Here is a 19,923-nt window from a genome sequence, read left to right as displayed (position 1 = left end):
GTGGCATAGCAAATCCCTTATGTAAGACTCAAACAGTATAAAGCTAAGGTTAGTAGAATAGCATAAATTTGGAAAATGCATTTTATCTGGGAGGTGCTATTTATTGCAACAAGTAGCACAGCTCTTTATGGAAATAGATATTTAGATGATCTGTTGTTTATTCACATCCTAGTCATCGATGAAATGAAATGCTTGTGGCTTGCAAATGCAACTTAACAAATTTGGAAGGAATGTGGAGGAGAAGACCCAATATAGAGCCTTATACATTTTAGAGATGTCTTCATGAAAGAAGAGACAAATACAGTGTGTAAGACCTCACATTCTCTGGGCCATGCAGTCTTTAGAGTGAGGTTGGCTGGAATTCTAAACAAAGGAGGTATAACAGAGATATTTGTTTGAAACCAATGTTATTGCCCAATAATAGCAACAGTAATAAGCTTTTTGTCAGTTATTGATACTTTTAAAAATTACATGCAACCCTTGTTTTAAAGAGAGACAGTCATTACCATTGAAAGATGCATAATAAGCATGGTATTCATCCTAAATTAGGTGAATTTTATCCTAATGACATTTAGGAGGGGCAGACATTTATTTTTGTGCCTAACTCCTAATGTTTTATATGAAATAATAGAATTGACCGATTTGACAATGAAGCTTCATTGTTCTAAGTGCCAGCTCTGAAGGGAGTTGTCTTAGGTCCCCACAGCTGCCACAACAAAGAATCACAACTCAGCGACGTTAAGCCACAGAAATTTATTGTCTCGCAGTCTGGAGATGAAAAGTCAGAAATCACGGTGTCAGCAGGGCCATGTTCACTCTGTGAAGTCTGTAGGGGAGAGGATATGTTTGTTCCATTCACCCTGAGGGCAGAGTTTTCATGTCACTTTAATTTGTTTGCTTTTGTGTGGCTCTCCTGTGCTGCACAGATTGGCTCATTCTACAAGCTAAGATCATAGCAGCCCAGCAGATGCCCTGGCAAAAGGGCAGAATAAGGGTATGACGGAGGTTCCTGAAGTTCAAGTACAAGATTGAAGACCTCAAGAGAAATTTGAAGCAGTGAAGAGCATGCTGAATGTAATTCTTTTTTTCAAAAAAGCATGTTCAGTAATGTCATTGAAAAAGTGTTTTTCTCCTAATCATTGCATTATGCCATCGTACTATTCTATTTCTAAGGTTAAAAAAAAAAAATTGAGAGAGAGAGAAGGCAATTTTGAAATTTTTTCCAAATTCTTTTATGTGTGTTTTAAAAATATAAAGCAGATCTAATGATTGTTGTGATTTATTTTATGTCTTGAGAAGTCACAAAATAAAAAAAATTCAAAACATTTTCAAAAGGAAGTTATTGCAGATGAATGTGAATCCATTTTCCCAAATGTCAGTGTTTATTTTCATTTGTCTTATTAAATTTAGAATTTAATTGAAATTCTAAATTTGAACCTTACAAAATTAATTTCCCATTCATAAACACAGGATCTGCTCTTCCCCCAACAATTGTTCATGATGTATAGTTTTATATTTAGGTTCAGGTCATCATAAGGACCATTTATTTACCAGTGTACTGTGTGCTAAGCACCTCATGGCAAAACAACAAATTTGAACTCCATTGGATATCTTAAATTTTCGAAGGAAGTGTCACAATATCTCTCAGACACCATGTGAGGTATAAGCATGCGGTAGTTCAATTTCAACATTAGGCCGTGCCATGCTCCTTTGGATGATGTCATGTCTTTTTGAAGCTGCATTTTCAGCGGTTTCATAATAAGATGCAAGTACTGTGTGAAGAGTACCATTCAAAAGGAAATGAAAGTGGCCGTGTTCGAGTTCAAGGTTAGAAAAGTTGCATAGTGTCCAACAGGTGCTAACTTGTGAGAACATAAATAATTCCTAAGCTGTTCAGACACAACTATTTGATACTTGGAACTGTCAGACACTTCTTTTGCTACAGGGGCACGGCGACAGCACAAGGGAGACACAAAGGGCCTTGAAAGTTTGCCACTGTGGAGATAAAACTTAAAACTATATTTTTCTAGCAAGCAAAGAAGTGCTTAACGAAGGAACCATCCTTCTTAATTAATGAAAAAGAGAATAGAATTAACTTAAGCTTTGATATTTGCATAAATATATGCAAATATATTGACTATATCAAGCCTAGCCCATCTGTCCTGTCTGCGCCCTCCCTTCCTCGAACCTGTTCTCAATTATAAAGCTCTTTGACAGCAATAACAGAAAGTACTTTTAGACTCATTGAAAACTTTTCAATTAATTTTCATGTTAATGCCAACCATAGGTAGATGCAGATGTAATAAAAGCCTAGTCTAAGAATTTACCGGTGGATAGAAAGTAAAGGTAATTGAGCACTGATATCTGGACATTAATATATATTTTATTATTGCACTTTTAAAGGATGCTTACTAATGTGCTCAGTTGTACAGATACAGAGTCATCCAGTCTAACGAAACACAGTTTATCCCTCCACATCCCTTTTCCCTGTGGTGTGCAAAGGCTATTAATAAATATTCATTGTTGGTTATTTTTGTTGTAACTGAGGGTGAAAATATCCTCTGGACTTTATGTTTAGAAAATTCAGACGTGATAAATAGAGATAAAGTAGTAGTTTTATCACGTAAGTGCTGTTAAATATGATAAATATGATAAAAGTATATGTCTATGGAATTCCTTTGCATTTAATATCTACCAGTGGAAAAGTTGTGAATGGCCTCTTGGACTCTATAGTTCATTTTTCTAATGTTAAAAGAGCATGTCCAATATATTCATGTCTTTTTAGAATTCTTTTAAGGATAAAGTGAAACAGTATACCTTAAGGTTGTATTTTAAGGACATGTTTAGGAGTAACTATAGAACTAAGGAAATCACTGCAATTGTTTTGTTTTCCTTTTCTATCAGCTAAACAATAATAGAAGCACCCAAAAGCATTCCTACCTTTTTTTTTTTTCAAAAAAGAAAGCTACAGAATATAACCCACAAAGTCATTCTTCAGTGGTTATATGCGAGTGTCAGACTTGCTGCTTACAAGATTCCAAAATAACCAGCCAACTACACAAACCAAGAGTTAGAGTGCTGGCTTCACGTCGACAAAGCAACTGGTTGATTTTCTGTTTTTCTTTTCTGGAATTTGTAGTATGGTTTCATGTTAACAGAACTTAAAGACACTGCTTTAACCCCCAGAATGACACTTTTTCTGCAGAGGCAGCCAGGAGTCAGGATGTGAAGTTTGTCTTTGGCATCTTCCCTTCTCTTTTGGTGACCCTCTGGGCCCCTCCCTGGGCAGCTCCAGGCCTAGTCACCAAGAAAGAGAAGAGTAGCCCCAGCATCCTGGAGCCAGCTTGGCTCCAAATTAAATGTTTTTACAGTTCACCAGCTTCAGACTAGGCTACTCTGATCATTTCAGATCAAGACACAATTAAGATCCCTGTGTAATCATGTCTAAATACAGTCAAAATCCTGAACATTGTCCAAACCACAAAAATAACCAAACAGCCCCGTATTCTAGCTGGTGTGGTTATTTTACCAATCACAGCTAGCTTTAGGCTTACTCTATTCCTTCCTCCTTCTAGATGGGCTTCATTAAGATTCCCAATCAGAGAATGCCTTACATCCTGGTGGCATCCAATCCAGAGCAAAGCCCTGCCTCCTTGAGTCTTCCTAAAAGGACTAGCATAAACCTAATCCCTATAAGCCTAGTACATTTTTTGAGATGCCCCACGATTCCCCGCTGGTGTCATCCTGGTGATCTGGCTGGGAAGCATGACATCACCATCACCTTCTTTGAGGAAGTGCCCTCCTCCTGAAACCACATGACCCATAAACCAGAGGGAAAAGCCCCCATGTCTTCTTTCTTCTTAGATAATGAGCTTTTCCTCTTAGGTAATTCTGCTCCCGTTTCATTGCCCACGACCACCCAAAGGAGGAACTAGAGGCTGAGTATGATTGGGGATCAGATTGATGGAAAAGCTATTTTGACTAAATAACTTTGAATAAGCTCTGAATCTTGACCAGGCCCCATGCACTAGCTTATTTATGTCTTTGTTCAATTCACCAGACTGTCTAATCTAAGTTTTCCAAACTCAATAAGGATGGGAAATGCTCACTAATGTCCCTTCAGCTCTAAAATTTGAAAGGAAATCAAATAAAAATAAATTAACAATGGGAATTCTAAGCGACTGTTATCAATATTCATGATAATATACCTAGGTATTCATATTATTGATATTTATTTCTAGCATCCTTTGACTTAATTTGAATGTATGATCGTTGTCTATTTGTAGTCTATCCCCACAGCTAAAGTGTAAGCACCTTGAAGTTAAGACTCAATATTTACAGCCCCAGGAACTAGAACATTCCCTGATTCATAAAAAGCCCTTTCAAATATTCCTGGAAGGAGAGAATGCATGGATGCTACCTTTCGACAATTTGCTACCTCATTTTTTGTTCAAAAACCCTTCTCACTTGGTGCATTTTTGGACCAAATTATTTTAGATTCTACTAAGATACACTTTAAAAGAAACTATCTCTGTTCAAAGCTATCTGAAATAGTGTTGTCATTCTACAGAATATCGAAATAAGGTGATGGAGATGAAGTTGTATGTGTGAAACATGCTTCAAAGATTTAAGAGACTTAAAGCGACAGTGGATATTGTTAAATAATTGTTATTGCCAAGATTGAAATCTGGCTAGCAGTCAACCCCAAGCAGAATTAACTGTCTAATGTTGATGAGATAGTGGGACAGGTACATGGGATGGGTTCTTACTTTCAGAATCTTGGAGATGGTATTCTTGCGTTTAGAACACAACTACCTATAGAATTGTGGTATAGAATTCTTTTATCAGAAGTTCATACATTTCCATAAACAGATTCATCAAAAGTGTGCTTTCATTTTTTACATAAAAGAAATAGACAAATGATATGGTTACCTAATTTATAAGAAACTGTGCTCCATTCCATGGGTGTACATATACACATATATATGTATGTATGTATACACACGTATACACATACATGTGTATGCATATACATAAAACGTTTTGAGAATGGCCAGGCCTTTTTGGCTTTTTCCTCAAATTCTTAATCCAATCCTGAGGCTAAATTCTGATCTTGTTCCAGTATTGAAAATAAAAACCGTTGACTCAAACATATTTGAATTGTGCACTCCTAAACCCAATGTTTTGGCATCAAATCCCTTGCCTTTCCTTCCCACTTGAGGTTCACCAGTCCAGGAGCTTTTCTAAGAAAAATCATGGGCTGTTAATTTTAAAATTGGTCCATAGTCATAGATTATAAACATTTTCCATAAAGTCATTATGGTTTACAAGGTAAAGTTTATGGGTACTAATTTGCAGCTCTTTCCTTTGGGCTATTATCCCCAAACAGAACCTGTTAGAATTTTCTAGGCAACTAAACTCTTATATATATGATGTTAATTTTTCATTATGGAGAATGTTTTTCTTAAAAAAATCTAGTGGTGTTAATAAATGCATAGTATTTTAAATTAATTGTTACTGTATAGGTGTTTTAATATAATTGAAATACCCTTTCTAATCCAATGGTTTGGAAATATTTAACTCTTAAATAGGAATAGAAATTCCTCAGTACTTAAGCTACCTGTGATAAAAAATATTTTAAAAATAGCATATATTTTGACTAATCAGTTTAGATTTTTCCCCTTTAACTCTTGTCTTAGTTTTCCAGGCTGCTATGATGAATATCATTCAGTGGGTTGGCTTAAACCACAAGGTTTTGAAGACTGAAAGTCCAAATCAGGATTTCAGCGAGGCCAGGCTCTCTCCTGGGATTGGTAGCATTTTGGTGAAGGCAGCTCTTCATCATATGAGATCTCTCCACTCCTTTCTGCTTTCTCCTGATTTCCGGCTTCTGCTGATTGCCCTGAATTTCCTCTCTTTTGAAGGTCTCCACTCATACAGATTAAGTTCCACCCTGATTCATTTTGTCCTCATCCGAGATAGGATCTTGGAAGATCCATTCACAAATGAGTCCCCACCTTAAAATGATTATTTTCTCATCATTTTATTGCTTCTTTCTCTTCACTTTGGCAGCTAATAGAGAACTTGCTAGTCAAAATTGCCCCTTCTTATTCTGAACTGATAAATGTGAGTCCCCAAAAGGGCATCCAAGTCTGACCAGCCCACCCCACTGATCCCAGAGCTGGGCCTGAGAGATGGGGTGGTTGGAATCTCCCACCAATGCAGGACATATGGGTGGCACAAATAGAAGGGGCTCAAGCCAGAAGGGGCTTACAAATACTTCATGTGCAGTCCCCAAGGAAATCCTGCTTGAAATGCACCCAGACTTCTTCCTCTTTGCAGCATATCTGCTGCCACCAGCTTCCCTCGCCATTCCTGCAATAGCCTTTTCTCCTAACCTGCTAGTGCCTGTTCCCAACACAGCAACAAGATAATCCATTTATAAAATCAGCTTTATTGAGGTGCTATTTAATACAATAATGACATCATTTCATGTGAGCTTTCACAAATGTGAACCCCCTCACGACCACCCTCAAAATAATCATTTAAAAATGGGAATCAGACCGCAACATTCCATTAGCTTCTGCCTCTCTCAGAGCAGAAGCCACCGGACTGCATTGGCCACCAGTTCTCTGTAACCTGGACCCCTATTTGCCTCTCTCAGCATGGCCCTCTGCCTGACTCCACTTCACCCTGATCTTCTCCCATCGCCAAGCACCACTCCTACCTCGGAAGAGTCTTTCACTCTCTGTCCCCTTTCTCTGGAACCCTCCCTCCCTCCAGCACCACCTTCAGGTCTGCTCCAGAATTGCCTTCTCTGGCTACTGTATTGATAAGAACAAGCACACACACTCACACGTGCACACACACACGCTCACACATGCACTCTGGTATTCTTTATTTCTGCTTTATTTTTTCCATCACACCTATCACTGTCTAACAAATAATATAGTATGCTCTTTTAATAATTAATTGTTGCTGTTAGGAAGTAAGCTCTGTGCCATCAAAAGACTTTACTCTGCCTTGGATCCCAGAGGCTAGATGCACACTGGCCCCCTCTTGATGTTAATTAGAGGAGTGAATGGGCTCATAACTGGATCCTAAGGCCAAGCTGGCCACCAGACAGCACTCAGAAATATGGCAGGGAGTGAAGGCCACCGTGCCCTACTGAAATAAGCTGAAGGCCCAGGGAAGTTGCTGTACTGAATAGATAAACAAGAGATGACCAGGAAATGGGAATCTATTTTGACAGTCACAGGTAACAGGGCTGCCTCGTAGGGCATGAATTTTAGAGGCGCAGTCCCTCCCAATATTCCAGGCAGCCCCTTACACTTTGTTGTCCCAATGAGCTGGTCTCTCTCAAGATGAAAAGAGCCACATACCCTGGGGCAGATGGGCCTCTGTATTGGTTTCTTGCAGCTGCTATAATAAATTACCACAGTTGTGAGTGGCTTAAAACAACACACATTTATTCTCTTACAGTTTATACAATTCTAGAGGCTAGAAGTCCAAAATCAGTTATACTGGGTCAAAATCAAGGTGTCAACAGGGCTCCCTATGCTTCTTCTGGAAGTTCTAGGGAAGAGTCTGTTTCCTTGCCTCTTCCAGCTTCTAGAGCTGCATTCCTGCATTCTTTGGTCCATGACGCCTCCGTCCATTTTTCAAAAGATAGCAGGGTAGCATCTTGCTTGGGTGGCCACACTGGCTTCTGTGTCAGATCTCCTTCAGCCTCCCTGCTGTAAAGACATCTGTGATCTTATGGTAGCATTATCCTATCCAGATAACCTGAGATGATTGACCCCAACTCAAGATCCTAAATCAACCTGCAGAGTTTATTTTGCCAAAGCAGGTGACAGTAACAGGTTCCCAGGATTAGGACCTGGCTGTCTTTGGGGACCACAATTCAGCCTCCTGACCAGAGACAGACAACAGACCTTGTGGGCAGATGTAGGCTCTCACGGTCTTCCCTCCTGATTCACTGATGCAGGAAGTGGTGGGGATTCTGCCCTTTCTCTTTCCTCTTCTAATAATTGTTCTGTTTGCAGGGCTCCTTGTAAGGAAAGGGTCAAGTTTCAAAGCATGTAAGCAAAAGTGGTGACCCTTATGCTTATAACATTTGAATTCTCCCCCTTTCATGTACTTGACTTTTCCTATCACATGTGATGTGTATGTGTTTGTGAGTTGACTCAGTCTGTTGTGAAAAGAGCTGGGCATCATTAATAATACAAATTTGAGATGAGGAGAAGATCATGTAACGGGAGGGATGTGAAGGTACTTGCTGGTCCCGAGTACCTTCTCGTCCCCATGAACCTGTTTCCGTGGTGCGCCAGGGCTCCTTCCCCACAAGACTGAGTGGAGAAGTGATGGTTGAGTGAATAAATGCTTATGATGCAGAATTGGGAACTCCATTTTCCCAAATTGTAAAGCTGGGGAAAAGCCATTTCTTTCTAATAACTGTAACAATTGAACTTGCTTTCTGGTCTGCCATACTTCTAGTGCTAATGTTTATAGAAAATCAAGGTGGGTGTTTTATTAAATGTGATTTACGGCATAAGACAGCTTTTGGGTTTTGGTTGCAGACTCTCTAGGAATGAGGATTAAGATATCAATGCTTCCATCAAAATGGATTTCAAAATTTATCATTTGATAAGCTTTCATTGGTCAACAAGTATTGGAGTATTTCCATTTTGTCAAAAAGAGAACGAAAATAATCCTCCCACCTTATGACCATGGCCCCCACCCCCCACCCTATCAGAAGCCAATTCAAAACCAAAAACCGAACAGCCACATAGTGGCTCTAGATATTTAAGCCAATGCTGGTCTTTAAAAGTTTTAGGTAGAGTTCAGAAAGTTTGTAATTGATGGAGAGTTTATAAATTTAAATTCCCGTCCCTCCAGCCCTCTTCCCCAGTGGGAATGTTTTAGGTCGCAATTAAAATGAGCAATGTTGCTCTTAAGGAAAGTGCAGAACATCGGATTTTGAATTCATGAAGACTCTGGCTGTCCTGGGACTAGATGCTTTCTCTTCGCTGGGGGAAGTAGACTGGATCAAACGTTGTGACAAGCCATCAACTCTTTGGCTGCGGTGCCTGCAGAGCATAGTAACGCATTGCAAACTGAGTGCTACAGCGCTCTCAATGAGCACTGGAATTTTAACAGCTCGGATAGTCCACGTAAGAGTGAGGTGTTAGTCACAATGTTCTTGGCCCATGTGACAAGTTTTAATGGAGAAAAGGTTGCATTTGCATATTCTCCAGTTCCATTAGCATTTCCAGATGAAGCCCAGTAACAAATGAGAGCTGTGCTCTGTATGAAATTGTAGATAGTTCTTATTCTTCGTCTAGTTAAATATAATGCCTGACATTTCTTGAGGGTCTATGCTATAAACCAGAGACTTCTCTAAGGGGTACATAGATATTATTTCTAATCATCCCAACAATACTCCAAAGTAGGAAATGATTAACTCAATATGACAGATGGACTCCTTGGAACATATAAACATTAAATCCCTCCCATGCCACACAGTAGAGATTCAGCAGCACAAGGCAGAGACGTGCCCAAGACTTCGGAGAGAGCTCACAGTGGAGCAGCATTTGAATCAAGTCTGGCTATATCCGAATAACTTTGTCCAGCATACCAAACTGCCTCCAAAGGGCAGGAGGAAGGAGAATTGTTTCAAAAAGTCATTTTAATTTTAGTGCAGTTTTTATTGTAAGCTAAAGCAGTGTCCCTCCTTACACTTGAATTTCTTCAAATAAGTATAATGTCCAATTGAATGCACATTAGTGAAAGATTATGAGGTTTTAAAATTTGCAAATGATACTATATAAATTTTAAAATAAAAATATATCCCTCATTGCAGTTTTAGAATACAGTTACTAAAATACATCTGTTCTAGTTTGCTAGCTGTTGGAATGTGATACACCAGAAATTGAATGGCTTTTAAAAGGGGGAATTTATTAAGTTACTAGTTTACACTTCTAAGGCTGAGAAAATGTCCCAATTAAAGCAAGTCTATAAAAATGCTCAAACTGAGGCACCAACAAGAGGTTACCTTCACTCAAGAAAGGCCAGTGAAGTTCAGGGTTTCTCTCTCAACTGGAAAGGCACATGGTGAACATGGCGAAATCTGATAGCTTTCTCCAGGCTTCTTATTTTATGAAGCTCCCGCAGGGGCGTTTTCCTTCTTCATCTCCAAAGGTCTCTGGCTGCGTGGGCTCTCCACTTTGCGGCTCTCTCATCATTCTCGTGCCTTTTCAAAATGCTTCCTTTTTTAAAGGATTCCAGTAAACTAATCAAGACCCACCTGGAATGGGTAGAGTCATGTCTCTAATCCAAGGTTAACACCCACAACTGGGTGAATCATATCTCTTTGGAAATAATCTAATCAAGTTTCCAGCCTACAGTACTGAATGGGAGTTAAAAGAAAGGGCTGCCTCCACGAGATGGATCAGGATTAAAACATGGCTTTTCGAGGGCACATAATCCTTTCAAACTGACACAACATATAAGTGTAAATAGTTTACCAATCACGCTAATATATATTATTTTATGTTGTCATTAAAAAAAATCCCATGACATAGGTGGTATTATCTACATTTACAAAATTATTTTTATCTTTTTAATTATAGAAGTTGTGAGCTTACAGAAAAATCATGCCTAAAAACAGAGTTCCCATATGTACTCTATTATTCACACCTTGTATTAGCATGAATAGCCAAAATCATCTTGAAAAAGAACAAAGCCAAACTTCTCACACTTCCTGAAGTTCAAGCATATTACAAAGCTACAGTAATCAAAACAGAATGGTACTGGCACAAGAACAGACATTGAAACCAATGGAATTGAACTGAGAGTTTAAAAATAAACCCTCACATCTATGGCCAGTTATTTTTTTATAAAGGTTCCAAATCCGCTCAATGGGAAAGGAAAAGTCTCTTCAACAAATGGTGCTGGGAAACTGGATATTCATTTTCAGGAGAATGAAGCTGGTCCCCATACTCACATTATATTAAAAAATGAACTCAAAATGGATCAAAGTTCTAAGCATAAGACCAAAACTATAAAATGTCTAAATGAAAACATAGGGAAGCATCTTCAGGACCTTGTGTTAGGAAATGATTTCTTAATCTTTATGCACAAAGCACAAACAGCAACAATAACAAAATAGACAGATGGGACTTCATCAAAATTAAAAATTTTTGTGTATCCAAAGAATTTGTCATGAAAGTAAAAAGACAACCTACAGAATGGGAGAAAAATTCAGAAATTATATATCTGATAAGGGTTTAATATCCAGAATATGTAAATAAATTCTAGAACTCAACAATAAAAAGGCAAACAATCTAGTTTAAAAATGGGCAAAAGTCTTGAATAGACTTATCTCCAAGGAGGATGTACAAATGACCAATAAGCACTCAAGATCATTAGCCGTTTTGGAAATGCAATAAAAAAATCACAGTGACATACCATTTCACATCCACTAAAATAGGTGCTATTCAAAAATTGAAAATAAGATGTTAGAGATGATGTAAAGAAATAGAAACACTCATTCTTTGATGGTAGGAATGTAGAGTGGTCCATTTACTGTGGGAAATAGTTTGTTTATTCCTCAGAAAGTCAAGTATGGAATTACTGTACTACCCAGCAATCACACTTTTAGGTATATACCCAAAAGAATTTAAAGCAGGGACTTAAAGAAATATCTGCACACCAATGTTCACAGCAGCATTATTCACAATTGACAAAAGACGGAAGCAACGCAGGTGTCTGTGAATAGGTAAATAGGTCAAGAAAACATGGTAGATATATGTAATGGAATACTATTCAGCTGTACAAAGAATGAGGTTCTGATGCATGTAACACAAGGATGAACATTGATAATATGTTAAGTGAAATGAGCCAGACACAAAAGAAGAAATATTGTATGACCTCATTGATGTGAAATAATTAGAATAAGCAAATTCAACACTTAATTAATACAGAATTTCTGTTTGGAAATACTACAAACTTTGGTAGTGGAGGGTAGTGACGATAGCACAACATCCTGGATGTAATTTAAACTGAATTATATATATGAAAGTAGTTAATAGTGGAAAAATTAGGTTATATATGTTACTAGAATAAAAGTTTTTAAAAACCGATAGAAGTGTACAAGCAAATAGTGAACCCCAAAAAACAATGGACTATAATTGATGATATAATTATAATCATATTGTTTAATTAGTTGTAACAAATGTACCACACTAATACAAAATGTTAGTAATAAGGGAATCTCTGTGTGGAGGAAGTGGGTCATAAGGGATATCTACATATTATGCATGATTTTTCTAGAAACCTAAAGCTTACCTAATAAAAAAAAAAGAGATGGTCTTGATATATGCCGTATAAACCATTGCCTAATAGAGCAATTACCATTTGGTCGATAAAATACACTCAAATGAATTTTTTGCTAATCGTTTTCCAAAAACATAGGCTTACCTAAATTCATCTTAACCATCCAGTGTCTTTACATGAGACTTCTAATTTTAATTTTCAGGTATTCTTTATTGATTTAATTTGTATAAAGAATATAATTCTAGGAGCCTACTATTGTAAGAAGCAAGGCTATGCTATCTCAACATTGCAGAAGTGGTTTAGAATTATGCAACAAAAGTAAATTAAATTAAAAATAAAAACAGGCTTCATGCTTTTTAGTCTAAATTGTTTTCTACTATGATGACATAGTCAGGAATTCTGTAGTTGGTTCATTATCAGCTATCACATAAAAGTATATCTCATAGCAAATATATTACTATGCTTTATATCCTTAAGACTCACCTAAGATTTTAATGTAAATGCATTAAATTCTTAGTGCAACTGAATGCTTTATCTTTCCAATAAAAACTATGCCAATTCAAAAGGTATATTTTGTATTGTCTTCAACTGCCATAAGGGGAAAAAGCAGCAACACGTTTCAAGGTTTGCTTGACAACTCCTACCATTTGTCATAAAGAAAAGATAAAGAGAACATGTTAGATTCTTTGAAGAAACTTTTAACCTTTGATTGTTCTTTCCATATCCCATTTTTTATGCCTGCTCTTCCCAGATGACAGCAGTGACCTGGCATCAGTAGGATGCATGCTTTTAAGTAGAAGAAACAGGTGTTTGCAAACCGTTCTCATTTCTCTTTCAGCCTATCTTTTGGATAAATAGTACCCATTTGTGGCACTAGGGTTATGTTTTTTCTATGGGCTCAAAAGCTGCTTATAATTTCTCTGTTAATAATCAGCTCCCTGATGGGTGAATGGAAGCCCTACAATTGATCCTAACAGGACCATGTTCTAACAGGTTGTGCTTAGTGAGCTCACAAAAGAATATTCATTTGAATAATGAGACAAACCAAGTATCATTTTTCTTAAGGTACAATACACAAGTAGCTTCCTGGAGTAACTCAAATGTAAAAAGGAGGATATAGAAAAGACTGTGTAGTGCGTGGCATTTACTAACATTGTGTGAATAACCCAAGCTTTTTAAATAAATGCTTTCTTTTTATGAAATCCTCATTTTGTTTGGCTTTTATCCTCAGAGAATCATTTAGGGAATTCCCTTATTGTTAAAGAGGTGTGTATTAGTTAGGGTTCTCTAGAGAAACAGAATCAACAGGGAACACTTGCAAATATAAAATTTATGAAAGTGTCTCACGTGACCGTAGAAACGCAGAGTCCAAAATCCACAGGGCAGGCTGCGAAGCCGATGACTCCAATGGATGGCCTGGACGAACTCCACAGGAGAGGCTCACCAGCCAAAGCAGGAATGCAACCTGTCTCCTCTGAGTCCTCCTTAAAAGGCTTCCCATGATTGGATTTAGCATCACTAATTGCAGAAGACACTCCCCTTTGGCTGATTACAAATGGAATCAGCTGTGGATGTAGCTGACGTGATCATGACCTAATCCTATGAAATGTCCTCATTGCAACAGGCAGGCCAGCGCTTGCCCAATCAGATGAACAGGTACCACAACTTGGCCAAGTTGACACCTGTCCCTAACCATGACAAGGTGGTTACGATGAACAATGACACTAATAATAATTGCAGTGACTTTTTAGGTTGGACTCTTCCAGTTTTATCTTCCTTTGTCTAATAACTTGACTAAAAATGGTATCTGAATCTGACTGTTAAAATAATATATTAGAAATTAAACGTGGACCTAAATCATCCACTCTAAGTCCACATGAATAATGAATATATTAATGAAAGCATGTGCCATTTAAAAAGTGATTTTTTATGATCTAGGTAAACAGTGGCTTCAACTGATACATTTAAGATGATTTGAATATGTATATAAGTAGGGTCCATATATACAACACATACATGTGTGTACACACTGCTATACTTCCAAACGATTTACTCAAGGCAGTCTTTTCAAAATCCTATTTTAAAGGGGTGTGTAAGAAAATCAGAACAATAATTTGTGACGACAGCTCTATAAACCCTGATGTGCATTTCATAAATGAGTTAACCCCAAGTTAGCTAGCTCTATGGTGGAAATTCTTTCTTACATTCTTTCGCTTTCTTTTTGTTCAGAGAATTTGGATGGAGAGACCCCGAACTGCCCGAAGTGATCCAGATGTTGCAACATCAGTTTCCCTCGGTCCAGTCTAATGCTGCAGCCTATTTACAGCACCTCTGTTTTGGAGACAATAAAATTAAAGCCGAGGTAAGTGCTCCTTGGATTCTCAAGTTAACTGGAGTCAGATTCATGATGACTTATGGTTTTTTTACACTAATGTTGAAAGGGAAAACTAAAGTTACCTTTTCGAAATTTAGATCCATGTTTAGTATGGCAACCCAGCACTTTTCATCTAAATAATGGTCATACCTACACATCCATTCTTATATATATTGGAATACTGAGGAAAAAAGGATAAAAGGCAAATGCTAGCTCAGCAGAGATGGACTTGTCAAATGCTGCCCTTTTGGGGTGATTTACCCAGAGTCATTTGCCTCTCAGTTCTAAAAGATTACGAAGCATTTCTTGTTGCCTCTTAAAATTACAGCAAAGTTGTTACAGTCAATATAGGTATGGCCTCTCATTCCTGGAAAACTTATTGATAGGAAGGGAATAAACTTGCTTTGTGTTTTAAGCAAGGCCTTTGAGTCATTTACAGATACTGTGGATTTAGTACAGATCTTGGGGTTCTATTAAAGAGTCTTTTGTCAGTACCTATCAAGTAAACAACTGTTAAAATGTCCTGGGTTTTGAGAGAATTTTAATGTACCCGCATTGTAATATGTGATAGTTCTGAAAAATCACAGCAGCCAATGCAGCTACCTCTAATTTTTTTAGACAAGGGACAAGCATTTGCATACCAGCGGCTGACTAATCAAAATTTTAAAAAGACTTTATAAGCTATGAAGAGTCATCTCTATAACATGTAAGCAATTTTGAGGATAAGTCTAAATTAGCTTAGAAGTGGAATGAAAATTTCTGAAAATATAATTACGATTTATTTTAGGTTTTGCTTGCTTGCACTGACATGTATATAGGCTATCAGCTTTTCATCATGCTTCTTTCTCTCTTCTACTGGAATAACAAAGTCTTGATCCATATTCCCTCTTATCAGAAAAAAAAAAAACATATTTCTTTCTGGAATGAACATAGAACAGTGATTTTCAACCAGCTGCGGTTTTGCTCCCAGGGTCACTTGGCAATGTCTAAAGGCCTTTTGGGTTGTCACAACTGGGAAGGTAGGAAAGAGTGCCCTTAACATCTAGTGGGTAAGGGCCAAGAATTCTGGTTTACATCCTACAGTGCACAAAACAGCCCCTCAAAACAAAGAATTGTCCAGCCCGAAATGTCAATAGTTGCCAAGGTTGACAAATCCTGATATCGAATAATATTGTCCAACTAAGACAAATTTAAAATGCCAAAAGAAAAAAAAAAACTGTTAAGATGACCTAATAGCAAGTTCAAGTTATGTGACTCCTGTCCCAAATGAAAGTTGTTCCTAGTCATTCTTGGTCTTTAATAGAAAACAAACAGGCCGTTCAAAATGAGGGACAGATTTCTAATGAGAGGATGACCTACCATCAGTTTTTGAAGATTACATCTTGAGAGTTTCTTTAAAGGTCACAAAAGCATTTCATTCCACTGTTGGCATAGAATTCGTTCAGGAGCATTCTGGACACCCTGCAGAATTGGCATGGATCCCACCCAAAAGTTGGTTTGGATGGCCAAGACTCATGATGCCACACACTCCCAAAACATCTATTACCCATAAATTTAGGCTTTCTAGGGAAAGCAGAGTAGCTCCCAAGCACGTCTGTAAATGCCTTGAGAGACAGGGAAAGGAGGCAGACCTGGGAGGTCTGCAGAGTGTACGGGGTGGGACTGGAGTGAGGGTTGCATACCGGTCTGGGGCTTGAGTGGTTCAGCTTCCCACCAGTGCCAAACCAAAGGGCAGCTGGCCTTTCCTGTCCACTCTGGGGGGCAGCGTGGAAGGGGCACAGTGGGGTCGAAAAGCTGCCAGCAGTCAAAAACCAAAAATGGCGTCAGAATCCTTATGACAAGGTCAGTGGCCTGCTTGGCTCTGTAGAAGTGATGCCCAGACTGGCTTTGAGACATCTCAGGCATGATGGTGCCCTCACCACCGGCTGTGTACATATCTGTGGCTACCTCAGAACCATCCCCAGTGCCCCATGCCAGACAGGAGGTAGTACCATGATGGGGCTACCAGCCCACACTCAGTGTCAGACAAGACCTTCCCAAGCCAGCTCCCCAATCCCCAGCAACGTGCCCTCGGACAAGCTGAGGGCCCTCATTGTATGGGTTAGATGAGTTAATATTTCTTAATATTAGCACCAGAACATTCACTCATTCCCCTTCTTTCTGTCTAGGTATTCAGTTAAGACTCTTAAGTCACTATTTAATTTTATGTGTGTGTGCATATGTGTGTTTCTGACTTATTTTTTGATATAAGTGTCCTTGAGGTTGTCTGTATCACCTCTCAGCACTTGGAGAATCTCCCAACAGCTTATGCTTAAAGAAAACGTTCTCTCTGCTCCCATAATCTCCAAACACCACCAGAGCCTCTGAGAATAGTCCCCTATAGAGGAGAGACTGGTTTGAGAGGGAAGAGAAGGGCAATGAGGGGCAGTGGGCAGTGCCCAGGCACCGTGTTGACCAAATGAGATAGAAGTTGGTAACTCAGCCAGAGCATCCAGGCAAGTGCAAAAGGCTTGGAAAATAAAATAGAATGAGGAATCTGGGTTTTCCCTTTCTCTCTCTCTCTCTCTCTCCCTCAGTTACACAGGGAGGCATACACATAGGGACACACACATACATGCAGTCCCTCTGGTGGGGACTTCGCAAACACCCATTTTGTTCTCTCATCCTGACTGTGGGCCTAAACTATCAGTAATTGGTTCTGCCTTGTGATGGATGGCTGCCTGTCATGTTTTCATATACAAGTATTGATTTTTGTAATTACCTGTTGTCCAAATACTAATCTTGCAGGCACTAGCCTTTCCAAATTTACTCAGTCTCCTAGTCTTTCTATTGCATTTTATTGAATTGATTTAGCCCTTCAGTCTACATTCATTATTGGTATTGACTTTGCTCACACAATGGATAAGCCGTGGAACAAAAGGCAGAATTAAATCTCCTCTTTGTGGAGGGTCATAAATCATGCCTCTCTCGTTCCTTATTACAGTGCTCTGGGCATACAGTTTTCAGGTAATGAAGCCAAGAAATACACTTTTGCTCAAAATGATGCCAGACCCGATAGGTCCAAAGTTGAAAATCCACCTCCATGAGTCAGCAGATGAAGGCGCCACTTTTAACTCTTCTGCAGGTCCAGGGAACTTGTGCTTAACATACACTCCCCCCTAGTTCTCCTCCAAGCTCACAGTTGTAACTAAGCGTTAAGGCTGGGCATGGCCAAGCTTGGCAACCAGAGAGACCATGAGAGAGTTTGCCTTCCACAGGTGTGCCCTGACCTGCAGCAGCGAGGTAGAAAAGCGACCTTGGAAAACTGGCAAGATCAGTGATTATGGAATGGCCAATGATTGGGACAGGAGGAAGTCAAAGGCAAGAGTTCAGATGCAGGTTGAGATGAGATCAGAAGACAAGCAATTGAGGAAAACTTGAAGAGAGTAGGAGAAAGGTAAAGGTAAAAAGAGGGTCTGTTCTATTGCCAAAAAAACACAGCCAGTTTGTGCAGCTCATTTTCATGGGCTGATGAATATCTGATACGTAGGTGAATCATCCCGCTTTAAAGGGAAGGAGCATGATTGGCACAGATGAATGTCAGTGATATTTGAACTGTGTCTGCCATCAACACCATGTTCAAAATTGTTGGCCATGACACATTAAATTAAGTGTGGGATAGAGGAATTACATGAAAACTTGCTCATGCATGGGTACTACAGACATCTTTTAGGAGGTGCACAAATACTGAGAACTCTGTAGCAATCTTCATAAATCATTTCTTCATTCCTTCTGAGAGTTCCTTGGCTAAAAATTTTAAGAACATCCCTTTGATTTCGGGATAATATTATGTGCTTTTTACCAGGTTGGATGATTTGTGTCTTTATGCTTCACTCTTCTGCATTTTCCCCATGGCTTATGCACACACTAGGTAGGCATGTAGGTGGCACACACTTATTCACACCTGCTCAGTCATTCACAAAGAGGAACGCTGGTAGGCATGTGTCCTCTATATGGTGACGTTCAAGGTAATATGTTCCCTTGAGATAAAAAAAAAGCATTTGCACTTTTTCAAGGGATGAAAAGGGATTATTTTTAAAATGTGTTTTCGTTCAAACAGAGGATCATTCCCATAACATACCTTTCTTAAAAAGTTCTAACTTCCTGATATGATTACTATGTGAAGGATGGTCCGGCATCAGGTTCACCTTGACTGAAAAGGTGTGCAGCCACCGAAATTAGCTGCAGCTGACAAATAGGCTGCAGAAGTGTTTGGAGGTTGTCTGCAGAGAACTTGCACAGTTCTGAGACAGAAAATATTATTTTAGAAAACCACTGCTGATTTTTTTTTCTGTATGGGCAGGCATCAGGAATCGAACCTGGGTCTCCAGCATGGCTGGTGAGAACTCTGCCTGCTGAGCCACCGTGGGCCGCCCACTGCTGATTTTTTTTTCCTAACTCTTAGCATACCTCGTCCCAATTATTTTATAAACTTGTCTTGTCTAAAGCATGTTTGTTTTAAAGAAATGGAATTCTCAGTTTTAGAAAAAAAGGGTGTTTATTGAGAGCCTTACTTTGTGTTAGTAGAGGGATCCAAATTGCAATACTATCTATTTCCTACCTTTAAGGAACCCACAACCTACTTGACAGACAATATGTAAACAGACAGTGCAGTGTCATGTGTTAAACACAACTGAAAGTTAATCCAGAGCCTGCCAGGGTACACACAAGGTGCTTATAACCCATCCTCAAGGAGCCAGGGAAAGCTTCCTGCTTCCTGCAGTGATGGCTATACCGAATTTTAAATTAGAAATTGTCAGAAGAGTATAACCTAAGGATACCCACTATGAATAGATGAAATTGGGCTCAGATTTAAGGATATTAATCCTTTAGAATTTTCTGGTATAAGTGTGTATCTCTGTGTGTGAACATGTCCATATGGTTTCAATATATTTATATCATTTATTGTAATATTTTTCTAAATGGATGTTAACTTTCTTTAATGATGCTAACTATAAAATAGAAATTGACATCTTTGTATAAAAATGTGCATGCCTTTTCCTTCCCCCATAATTTTCCCTCTATTCAGACCAATTTAGAATAGTTGCTATGTTAAAAAAAAAAAAAAACAGAAGCACAGACTTGTGGCTGTCTACTAAATTTAAAAGGCACCATAATTTCAACTTTATTTTTGATTCCTTCTAACTCATGAAGTTCAAGAATAGGTCTAACCA

The 19,923-nt window shown here is 38.6% G+C and overlaps 1 protein-coding gene across 1 annotated transcript in view; it reads left to right on the top strand.

Annotated features, from left to right (window-relative positions):
* CTNND2 (catenin delta 2) overlaps window positions 1-19,923 on the top strand; it is a 990,776-nt gene that overhangs the window by 701,467 nt on the left and 269,386 nt on the right. Inside the window, exon 10 of the mRNA XM_077116860.1 lies at window positions 14,566-14,698. Coding sequence (XP_076972975.1) covers window positions 14,566-14,698 — 133 coding nt within the window. The remainder of the gene's footprint in view (window positions 1-14,565; window positions 14,699-19,923) is intronic.

The sequence above is a fragment of the Tamandua tetradactyla genome, chromosome 9, assembly GCF_023851605.1.
Source record: "Tamandua tetradactyla isolate mTamTet1 chromosome 9, mTamTet1.pri, whole genome shotgun sequence".
NCBI classification, from domain to species: Eukaryota; Metazoa; Chordata; class Mammalia; order Pilosa; family Myrmecophagidae; genus Tamandua; species Tamandua tetradactyla.
This window is presented reverse-complemented; position numbering and strand designations above follow the sequence as displayed.